General features: G+C 38.5%; 1 protein-coding gene across 2 annotated transcripts in view; it reads right to left on the bottom strand.

Annotated features, from left to right (window-relative positions):
• Positions 1-5,190: 5,190 nt before the first annotated feature.
• The window catches only part of LOC145486769 (sperm-associated microtubule inner protein 4-like), a 14,352-nt gene continuing 7,247 nt past the window's right edge, over positions 5,191-12,295 (bottom strand). The window contains exons 3-6 of one of the 2 annotated variants that reach the window (XM_081465479.1): positions 9,022-9,093; positions 7,666-7,695; positions 6,195-6,438; positions 5,191-5,727 (exon numbers count right to left, since the gene is read on the bottom strand). In XM_081465479.1, the coding sequence (XP_081321605.1) occupies positions 5,599-5,727; positions 6,195-6,438; positions 7,666-7,695; positions 9,022-9,093 (475 nt within the window). In that variant the 3' untranslated portion in view covers positions 5,191-5,598. The remainder of the gene's footprint in view (positions 5,728-6,194; positions 6,439-7,665; positions 7,696-9,021; positions 9,094-12,295) is intronic. The other variant, XM_081465480.1, reaches the window with a different exon arrangement.

Raw genomic sequence — 12,295 nt, 5'->3', positions numbered from 1 at the left:
CTCTCTTTCTCTACCCATCTTCTCTTTTGCCTATTACCAGATTCTCACCAAAGTGCACTTGTTAGTGGCACTGAAGATCAGCCATTGTTACTTGGCCTATTTACTAAAGATAAAACCCTGTGTAAGATAGTCTAATATGCTAACTGCTTGTACGAGCTGTGCAGAAACAAAGACGAATGAATGTTAGTCGACGATTTTTTCAAGGCGATAACTAACTCAATTAATTGTAATTCAAATATTTTCTTTTCTACCCTCTCTTCAGAAGTATTAGGTATTCGTTGCTTCCCACGCACAAAAATGTTTTCAGTGCAAAAATCATCTAGACAGTTATGAGTGATATGCAAAAAAAGCACTTCGACTTGGCGAGCTTTGGAAACGTTTGGGAACAATACAGGATATTCAACTGTTTTTCAGTCCACAAGTTTATTGCTGGAACAGATGATAAACAAATGGAGTTCAAATCTGTACCAAACATCGGCCAGGGATTATCTTTTTTTGTGACAAACCATACGTTTTCTTTTTCGCGAATTTGAGAATCATCAAAAAGACTCCTCGGGGAAAAATTAAGTGAGCCTTAAGTGCTGACTAAAACTATCAGCCCACGAATTATCAGCCAACCCTCCACAAGATAAATTGAACCCCGGGGAATACAAGATAAGAACTTTGTTTTGAAAATCTAGGATTTGCATGAGAAATCTCGGTCAGACTCATCATTTATTAATTGCAGTTATTCTTGATCAGGAGACATGACGGAGCCAGCTAATTGTTACTCTAAATTTAGCAGCTAAAGCGTGTTTTTGCAATCACCCTCTGTGAAATCTCCTCCCCATGCCAGAAAAAGAACTCACTCAGACAACACGAAACAGACGTGAGATGTTTTTGATGAGCTAAATTTGCTCTCTGAAATTTCGTACAAGGAAATGCTTGTGTTAAAGGAAAAACCCTTCGTTACTCGGTTGTTGGGGCAGTGAAATTTTACTATCACGGTACCACAAATCTCATTTATAAATCATATTTTGTTCAGTTCAAAAATATTTGTGTGGTAACCTTTACAGATAATCAGTTTGAGTTCCAGACTAGAATAACTTCAAAAAGTTGCAACAAGTCAAAATGTTTTTTTCGGGCACCGATGAACAAAGAAAAAAAAAGCGTAAAATTTATCACGTCAATAGAAATTGCATGGTTTTAAAATGAAAAATAGTTCCTACCTTATTTAAGAAGGAGTTGACAAAACGCGCACGATGAAATAAATAATTAACAACATTTTTACACTCTGCACGAAAAATTTTCTCGCAAATTCCTATTTTGAATAAAAAAAATGGGTCTGGTTTAAATTGAGTTTTGACCCTATATTTGTTGCATTTAACTTAAAAGCCGACTAAAGAATACGACCTTTAAAAGACTTTCTATATATAACCAGTTATCAAATATTGAACATAAAACCGTGTCTCACGAGAGGCAAGTGTCAAGGCTAAAATCATATTTTCCTCTCGACTCTTTTTTTTCGTTGATTCAATACAGTTTGCCTTGGAAAAAATTGTTAATTAATATTAGACGTTTTCCCTGAGCCATGTCTTAATCAGATCCTGCCGAATTTATTTTTTACAATAAAAATTGATCGCTTCCATGCAGAGATTAAAGACAGAATCAACTCGAGGTTTTGCAACGATCACCTATCTTATCATTCCCTAGGATTTTCCAACTGAGGGGGCGTTTCTTTTGGTCCAAGAGACCTAAACAAAGCAGAACATTGGGAAGTAAGTAAGGAAGTTGGAACGCAAAGCCCTTGAGATTTGCATACTCTAAGACGCCAGTCTCAACGTTTCCAGAAGAATTTGAAACATTTATGTCAAATGTCGCAATTGACATTTATCAATTTAATCTCAGCTCTAATTTTATTTATGTATAGTGACAGGTGATCAGCTCCTTGACTGAATATCGCGAGATATTTTTCCGTTTTCATGGCTGCTTGTTGGCTGCGAGATCCCGGCGCATTTCTGAGAGATCAGTCAGATAACGTTTTTGTGAATCAGGTCATGATGAATACGGACTTCTTCTGTCTCAAATTAATAAAGAGCGGAAGTTTCGTTGTGCTTTATACTATGAGAGAATCTCTTCTTTCTCTTCTTTCTGCTAGTATAACTAGTTCAACATTCTTCATATCGCTTCGCTCAGGTTTCAATCCCAGTGCAGACACATGTTCCGTCTTCAACTAAAACGATTGACAAGAATCGCAAAAAAACCTCTCAGTCAAGATTAGCCGGTATAAAAGCAGTAATATTTGCACAACATGCTTGGTCTGTTCTGGGGTCTTCAGTGGTCTCCTTAATAACAGGTATATTATTAGAGGGTGGCATTATTCCTATATGAACAAACTTTTAACTCCAGCCAAGCTAAACTGAGTCATTTTGTTGAGTTTTAGGGCAAGGTTCTATCCCAAGCGGAATGCAACACTTGGAGCTTTCATTGTGGTTGGGTCTAAAGAATGTCCGTTTCCCCGTAAATGGTTCAAGTCAATATTGTGGGCAAAAGTTTCGATACTCATAGATTAGGAACTTATGCTCGCTGGGCTCGAAGAAGACAATGCATTGCAGCAAATGTTTCAGGTACAAATTTGCGACACTTATAGGAGAATTCGCGGGCAAAATTTAGTCTCAAGTTGTTAAATACCAACGTCCTTACCAACTTGGTACCATAATAAAGTGGTGCTCGTGAAAGACCACTGAAAGTTTCTTGAAGAACATGGAACAACACAGGTCGTAATTTTAGATAGCATTCATTTGAATTGCTCGCTGAAATACTCCACGAGTTTAAGTCGTCCGTCACTGACATTCATCAGTTGTGCAAACTCAGTGATCGCTTCCAAAATAGAAAGGCGTTTATTGCCTTTTACACTCGCGTTTGTTGAAATTTCTCCTCTCTGGTTAATCTTGCTTCTTTAGCTCTAGAGCAGAATAATCATGATTGTGATATATATACAAAAACTTGAAATGATTTCAAAACAGATAGCCTCTAAAAAGAACCAGGTCTGCCTAATGGGCTAACATAAAAACAAAAAGCACAGCCCTTAATTAATTAGCAATGGTAATTTTTATAAGCAAGATAACATTCAAGATAATTTGTTTACAAACTGTTTTCGACTTTACTTAACCAACTCATTTTTGAGATTCTAAGCTACTGAGAGAATGTAATTAAACTTTATGCAGTCGTCTTTGAGACCCGCCATCAAATAAACAGAAGCTTAACTTGACAGAATACTGAAAATCAAGCAACATTTTTTTCTCTATGAATGATTTCCTGTTCGAGATTTCTGCCTGAGGTGTGGTACCATAAGAACGAGGGTTTGACGTCATACTTAAAGGTGTTAAAAGGTTTTGCACACGAACAAATCCTTTGATACACTTTCAAGATCCGCTGGTGATAACAGAAGCATGTCTGGCGGACCATCATGGCACACGCGACTTGAGAGGATGTCAAAATATTTCGGAAATAAAAATATTTTCACGCAACATTACAACGGAAAGGTGTTGACAACTGGGAAGAAAGGTGTTAATGGCAGTACTGTCTTCGTTGTCTGTTTTGCTGGGCGAAAAGCGCGTGTGCTTTTATGTCTGAGATTTTTCAATATTGATTCACAATCCTGGACATCCTCAGTAGTATTTCAAACTAGACATAGGGGGTACCCCAAGGGAGAGTTTCAGGGGTTCCGGAATCCCCCTCTCCAAATTTTAAATTTCAAATTGTGTGATTGAGAGCACGTCACCGACTTCAGGTCTACGAACCCACAGGATACCTCCGGAAGTTGATGCTGGTTTACATAGTCTAAAGAAATTTAGTTAATTTTAATTAATTTTAAAACGTGACATGCGCACGTGTTTTGAACGGCTTTCTTTCTTCAGGTGACAAAATTCGAAAGAGATTGACCCCTTCCCCCCCCCCCCCCTCCCCTGCAAAAGGCTGGGCACACTCCCGAGACCAACTCGCCCGACAAAAATCTAATTTTGAAAAAATTGTCTTTAAACCAAAGGGATGTAAACGCCATCGCATGGTTAACTGTTTGTAATCTCAATTCGAAAGATTTCACTGAAAACCTTCACAGACCTTAACCTCTTTTCAAATTTTCTGTCACAAAACAAAGAGTTGACGTGAAATGTTTTTTTTTGTTTGTTTGTTTGTTTTTGTTTTCGAGAGAGTGAGTTAGGTTATCTGTGAGAAATTTTGAACGGCGAAACGAAACAAGTGTCCCCAACCCGGCCGTGCTCAATCTGGTCTAACTCGCCCCCAGGCGGATACTCCCTATACGGGGAGGCTCTGCCCGAAAGAGGTACCTTTTCCAGCAGGCTTCGGGTGTATAAAAGGGTACGGATTTCGCAAGTCTTCGGGGAACTCGCCAAATCACCATTTACACGTATTCAGCAAATTCTTCATAGTGCCACTTCCAGAGTATTTCAGCGTTGCTGGTGTCTTCTGGAAAATGTAGTGCCACGTCAGAAAAGTGTAAAATCAGTCAATATAAAGAAACCAAGTTGAAAACTACTCAAGAAACGGTCTGGCATTCCCTCTACAAATCGTTTTCACGCACGAACGTAAGAAACAAGAGGCCGAGATGGCCACATATAAGTATAAGTATTGTTCTCAAAATATTGCAAGTATTGTTTCTAAAAGTAGAGTACGTAGAGAAAGCAGCAAATTCGTAGAAAGTAGACTAATTGTGTGTTTGACAAAGTAAAAACTCGAGAGTTATGGTTACGTATATAAGCTGTAAGTTTCTCCAGAGACAGATTTTTAGCTCTCTTGAGAGCGAAAGGAGGCGGATCAAGGCCTGGGTACCGACTCCCCTTTCTGTGAAACGCAAAAAAGTCGAATCTACAAATACTGAAATTCAACTTGGAGATGCCAACGGAAGGTTAGTCAGGAGTAGTTAAAAGTGTTTTTTGTTGACTGGAGTTTAAGACCTCATAATTATACACAGATTGTGCTTTTCCACCGAGAAATGTTGCCGTTTTCGAAGCAAGTATTTCCTTCGATATAACAACCGAGAAGGGCTAAAAAAAGCTGCCATTTTAACCAGTTACTTCATTTCAGTTTGGAGTCAGTTCGCATTTGTCCTATTTGACTTTCTTTAACTGTCTGTGATCACATTCACTAAATTAAAGAAAAAGGCACGGAGATAGCAATGATTTTCTCAGCAATTTTAAAAAGCGAGGATTTGGCTTTGATTTATTAGTAGTAATGCAAGTCTAGTCACACGAATGGTGGCTGCGATCTTAGCGCAAAATCTAAAATCAATTTTCAAACTTAACAATGCATGTTGCCTTTCTTTATTAAATAATACTAATGATAGTTTAAAATCTTACAATTTCAGCAAAATTAATACAAGTTAGCGAAAGGAATTATATCATGAACACACTGTAACACACGGAAATATCATAGCAGACACTTTCTACCTTGTAGCGAAATATTTTCTGTTTTAAAACGTCTCGAAAACACTGAAGGAGCAATATTTTCTTTTTCCACTAGTAAAACTTGTAGCGTGTTTCTGAGGTCCTCCTTGAACGTTAACAGTCATTCTTGGCTCTCATTGGTTCCGAATATGTGTTAATAAACTAGTTGCCAGTCTGCACGCCTCCGTCTCTGGATGTTCAGTCGAATTGTGGGAGTTCTGCTGGGGTGGAGTGTATTGAACTGGTTGATGACGTCATGTTTGGAAAACCAATTGTTTGATGCCTTGAAAATAAAGAAAAATTATGCAAATTTCAAACTTTTTGTTTTGGTGTTTTGATATCTGATACAGACGAACTGAATAATTCACTTTTTGGGAGGTCCTCAGTATATAGTCAGCACGTTTGATCTAGGGTTAAGAGGCCTTAGTTTTAAGCCCTGGCTGGGATAGTCCATTCCTGTTCCCAGAGCCGCCAGTCACTCTTATACAGCGGGTACCAGGCGCGAGGAAAAGGTACCTCTAGAGAATTTAAGTAGACCGTAAACTAAAACCGTTTATTAGAGCACCTACAGAACTAGAGATATTGTAACAGAGGTACAAAAGAGGGGTAGATTCTGACCGGAAGCGATATTCATTAAGCAAATATGTTTCTTATCGAATCAGAAAACTCAAAAGCTGTTATCTCGTGATTTTCGGACCTGTCGCATATTACTATCCCTATTCTTTCGTATACAAATCACGTGTCACATACCGCTAAAGGTCGGGCTTGATGCTGTGCTGGAGGAGAAGTCCTGGAATTGATCATGGGTGTTACCACTTCCCGGCGTGCAAAGCTCCCCATGGCCTTGTTGACAATCAGTGGGGGAGGGGTGGGTGAAGTAATCTTGGTTTGGGAATGTCGCTCTGCTGGGTTTGGACTTGGAAACATAACCTGACGGGACATGTGTGAACTCAGGGGAGACTCCTTAGGGAAAGGAAGAGTAATTTGACCTTCTCTGCAGGAAGAAAGAGACAGTGTTAGCAAATCCTATACCTGACTTCTCAATATGCGAAACAGATTCTCAACCTTGGAAACAAAGAAGAACTACTTCACTTTATTGTTGTATGAAGGAGAGTAACAAATGAGAATCTGATTAAAAATGTAAATTTTACAAAGCAAGCAATTGCAGAAACTGTCTTTCAAAGAGCAAGTTCTTTATCAAAGTTTTACTGTAAATAAAGAAATCAGCTATTATTTTTACCATCAATTAACCCTTTCAGGTATAGGATTGGCGATACTGTCGCTGTTGGAAGAGTAAAGATCACTGTCTCTTGGGTAGAAATACTGTCGTCAGAACTTGCGTAATCTCACGCACTCGCTTTTAGTTTGCAGCTCTGTGACGACTTTGGAAAGTCATCGTCTGATTGTCATGTCATAAAACTGGTGAAACATTCTTTGCCCAATCAGAGAGCAAAGATGTTCAAACGTAAGACCCTCGTAAACTGGCTTTTCCCGCGCTTGACAACGCCTGCGCCTGTTTAAATAGTTGTGACTGGTTATACCGTGGTGTTTGGCGAGGATATTTGTTCCAAGATCTTGTTGCCATAAGAATGCAGCACAAAGGAACATGCTAAGTAATACGTAAACTACCTTACCAATGCAAGATACGCAAGCGCAATAAATTGAAACGCTTTCAACAGTCAAACCTGTAACAAACGTGGAGAACAAAACACAAACAACAAGACCAGACACAACATTGCACATGTTAAAACAGTTAAGCAACCATTGATTGAAACCTGGAATCGAACCTTCATTGAAGTTCTTCCACCACACAGGGAGGTGACTTCATTTACGTGAGTTTGGAGAGATAGTTAGTACAAAATTTTGTGTCGATTACTGTTCCATTCATTCTAGTCCTCAATTCACGAAAAAAAAAACGGTACGTAACTCACCGAGTTAAATCAGTTCTGATTAGTCAAACTTTTTGAGGTTGCTGTCGTTAAGTAAATTTCCGTTAATCCTTGATGACGAGTTTAATATCACGAATATAATTACTTGAAGAATGATTAAGAAAACCGCCAGCAAACCCAGGGGTAATGCTTTGCGAGCTGGGGGAAATTATCGATTGTGTGGCTAAGAACTCGCCGGAATTATTCTGGAACGAGACGGATTTTTTTTTCTTAGAAAATTGTCGTCCGTATTAGTTAACTAGGAATCACAATTTATAAAATTAATGACTCACTGCACAGCTGCTGTTGTGGGCCTTGGCAACCTCCAAGGGAAAAAGAAGGAAGTATGAGGCCCTATTAGGGATGTTAAGGACGTTCGCGCTAAAATTTTACAGCCGATAGATTTTTTAAAAATTTTTTACTGCAGTCAGATAACGAGTTACTCGTGTCACAAATGAAAACAAAAAATGGGGATCACCGACTTCGTTTCAGAGATAAAGCGTGTGGAAAACTACCCTGATTTTGACACATTGGCGCACGTAATTCAGCTTGGTCTACAGGGGTTTATAGCGGTTAAAAATGTCGAAGGTGAGTCGACGGAGGCAAGCGATCTTAGTCATATTTTGTAGAAGAGGGTCTGTTGCGTAAATAATTCCAAATGTTACCAACGTTTTCACAAAACTTAACCCTTCAAGAGGCATTTGAAACCGCTGCACAGATAAACGGTGAGCTACAAATAATGGATTCGATGGTGCATTTGACAAAAAATTCAAGCTTCTAATCGATAGATTTTCTTCATTTTTTCGCTTAACGTAGAAAATCGGTAGAGAAAATGATCCATGAAAAGAAAAATAGGGGTCACCGAACGTCCAAGATCGTTAAATCCAGGCAAAGCTATAGCAATGGCCATCTGCCCTATCATTGTTCATTTTATCACTTAGCGCGCGCATCGATGCATGACGTGGCGTGTGAATTTGCGTGCGCAGTAAGGATGCCCAGAAACAATTAGCGCGAACGTCCTTCAGGTAAAAAATTAACGGGATACAGGACATTTGGGGCAAAAATTAATGGGAAATGCGATATTTAGATCAGATAAAACGCGATATAGAGTTGGAAAAACGTTAGTTTTTTCAACTGGAGTTAAAGGATAAGGGATATTTAGACAAAACCTAACGGGATTTGGGATACGGAGACCCCCCTACCGGGGCCGCAAATATATTAGCTTCGTTTAAAGCCATCATTTCAGGAGCTCAGTCATGGTTTGCGCATATTGAAAAGTTTAGCCTCAATTTTTCAAATTCGTCGTTTGTAATCCATGTAAATCTTCTCCATCCTTAGTCATCCTTGTTCCTTTATGGTTTATCATTATCTCTTTGGTGTTTTCCTATCTTATTAAACTGTGATTTTCAGGTTTCCTACCATTTAAAGGTAATTTAGTATGTGGCCAAAATAACTCAAAATACCGTGATTGAGCTCCTTTAAAGCAACGGTTTTAGAACAATTCAAGACAATCCTGGATTAGCTTAATTATAAAGAACCAGGCGTAGCTGGAGATAGGCAACCGATTTCCTTAAACTGGTTTTAAAGACTTTGGATACTTTTGCTTGGATTTTTTGTAAGTCTTCACAAGATGCAATAAACACACTTACAATTCGTCGTTCCACCTCACTTTACTTCGCTTGAGTTGTGTCAGGTCGTAGAACTGTTGTAGTGGCACACCTCTGAAATGAAAACAGAAAGGGGAACTAATGTTAAAAAGTCGCAAGACCTTACTAAGACAAGCAACTGGGGGGAGGCATTCTGAAAGGAGTGGAGGGGTAGAGGTCTTGGATTCGCTGACAAAAAGCTTGAAAAATTTCGTTCAGTAGTAGTAAAATATATACTGTATAGCATGAGATTTTTGCGGGACTTTTATTTTGCGGATTGGCGACTTTTTGAGGTTCGCGGGAACAAACTTTTGCGCTCGGATTGACTGAAATTTCCACTAGAAACTAATTTTTGCGGTTTCCTTTTCAAGCAGCGAGACATCAACAAGGAAGGAAACGTAATATTTTCAACTTTTAATACTTTTTTAGGTAAAACAACAGTCTACAGTTTTCCGAATGAGAAATGTGGCATCCTAGAGGCCTTAGAAAATGGTGTCCCTTCGGATGACCCGTTCGAGCAAGTTTAACGTGACCTTTTGACTGCTTTGAGTTCGTTTCTTGTGCCACAGAGACTGGAAAAGTATTAACCTAACCTTTTATCGTTTCGTTTTGTTTGTAGCAAGTTCCGATTGCTTTTTCTCAATGCAAATATCAAAATAAACGTTCTTTTTACCCTAATACATGATATACAGCAACACAAGTGGATTAAAAGCCATTTTTGATTATATTAACGGGAGTAAATTTTTGTGGTTTTTAATTTTGCTGGTGTCTTTTTTTTTCTGCTGGAACTTATTTTTGCGGATCAAGTACCATCCGCAAAATTCTCAAAAACTAAACCTCGCAAAATAAAAGTGCTACACGGTAAACGCAAAAGCGTTGTCACATGTCCTTCTGCGTCAAAGAAACAAAGACAACATTGCATGGCTATAGACTCTTTTCATAAATGGCTGCCAATTATATATATTTTTTGTAAATATTACAATTAGCCTGAGTAACCTTGTTTTTAAGTTGATAATTCAAAAGAATGTTTACTCTCAAACGAGTTTAGTGAGGCTAATTCAAATACATACAAAAGAACTTAAAATTGACAGCCATCTATGAAAAAGGTCTATGACCCGCAAATTTCCAAGTCCCCGTCTTCCATTAATAGTCGACAATCCTGGCTAGTTCTATTCATCAACCGAGCTTGCTTTTTCTTTGAGGTTTGCGCCCGTTCTTGCTTTCCCAAATTTAATATTATGAAGATGGTAACCTTGGGCCATGCCATGGTATATCTTATTCCCTCCGCCCCCGTTGACGCGTTAGCCAAAATTCAACCCTTTCGAGAAACGATCGATTGAAGATGCCTCCGAGAGAGACGTCACTGTGAAATAACCATCTAAACTCAAAACTCATCTTTTTAAGAAAACTTATTATTCTTAGCGATTCTTACTTTCTATTACTTTCTTAAATGCACATTTTTAATTATTAAGATTAGTACAGCTCATTTTGGCGAATTGTACAGCGCCTAGAGCAGGCATGGATAGGCGCTATATAAATATTTATTTATTATTATTTATTATTATTAACCATATTTTCTTTACCGCTTTTGAGAAGCCAACTTTCATCCAAACCCCAACAGAGACATTTTAAAGATCAAACATTATTGACGGCTGTCTTCAACGATGTGAGCTTACTCGGACGAAAAAGGCAAAGCTAGATATAAATCATCGAGTTTTAATCTGTGGAATTCGAACCCAGTCTCTCCGAAAATGAAAATGGTGGACAGAAAGTGAAAATGTACACACGTGATGTACACGTTGAAAGGAAAGAGAGAAAAGTTCGAAGCAGCTCTAACTTATTTGCAAGACAAAAGTGAGTAATTTGGAAAGTTGCTTAGGGTAGGTCACCTTTTTCTATTTGTTTTCATTTTTGACATTTTTGAAAGCATTTCAATTGGTCGCTCCTGTATAAGCAACACCTGCTGTAACTGAGTTTCAAGCTGTTTTCAGTCCTCCCTAACGAGCGTTGTTTCTTTCACTTGAGACAAATAATATTGCTTCTCAATGACTAGTTTCGTCGAACCCTTGAGGGATTCTATTGTGAACAGACCCCTCCACGGTTTCTGACAGTTACGACAACTGCATATTCTTGGTGGAAGTTGCAGTAAATGTATTGCGATTGCCTAACAAGTCACAACAAATTCAAATTTTAAAACAGGCATGAATTAACAACTAGAGATACTAAGTAAAATAATTCACTGATTAAATTCGAACGTTATTGCATCACTAGCAAAGTCACAGTTAGGGTTTTCATTTTGGATGCAAACCAGGAAATGGAGTAGTGGGGAATTTTAGTGACATTTGTGTGGAAATCCTTCGCCTACCAGCAAATTTGATGACTAAAATCTTGTGCATGCTTTGTAAATCATAAAAACCACAGAACATTAAAAACCCTCAAATTGTTAGGCATCAAATGTTTCTCTTGCATTTTTAACGTGTTTACCTCCACACGCTAGAGACTGTGGACAGTGCATACTTGGAGCAAATGTGCAGCTACAGAAAATATGCATACCTACCCCTAGGAGGGTTAGTAGAAAATTATAAGGGGGATGGGGCTCTTAAATGTCAAAATTGTTTAAAAGAAAGTATGTACCAGAACTGGAATCTTCAAATGGATTTGGGGAGGGGGGAGGGGTGGGGAGTAGTCAGCCACAAAACCCTCTGGGAGCACAAACGGCTTCCTGAGTGGCTCCCATCTGTTGGTGTTTTGTATTGTTAAATATCATGTAATGTTGCACAATTCTCCCCTATTTCACCTGTTTCCCACCATCTTTGAAATCCTACTTTTTCCATTTCTTCTCCTGCCTCTTGTAAAGCTGTTACCCCTTTGACTCCTAGGTTCTTCCCCCCTGTCCTACCTCACAATAACTAACAATATTATTCCCTACAATGGAGGTAAGCCCCAGAGTGGCAAGGTAGATATTCACTATTAAACAATATTATTCACCGAAGGCGAGGTGAACATCGGTAAATATTCACCGAGACGAAGTTGAGGTGAATATTCACCAATGTTCACTGAGACTGAGGCAAATAATTGTTTTAGTATAATTTTCAGAGCTGAAGAAAGAGACCTACAGAATAACAGACTGAAACATAAAAACACAAAGAAAATTGTTTCTTTGCATACACATATGCAGCCTTGGCTTTAGTAATAAGTTTACATGTACATTGATTGCCATCTCAGCAAGTAAACATCGCAGACAGTTGCTCAATGAATTTTGCATTTATTCAGAAGA

The sequence above is a fragment of the Orbicella franksi genome, chromosome 5 (genome assembly GCF_964199315.1).
Source record: "Orbicella franksi chromosome 5, jaOrbFran1.1, whole genome shotgun sequence".
Classification (NCBI taxonomy): Eukaryota; Metazoa; Cnidaria; class Anthozoa; order Scleractinia; family Merulinidae; genus Orbicella; species Orbicella franksi.
This window is presented reverse-complemented; position numbering and strand designations above follow the sequence as displayed.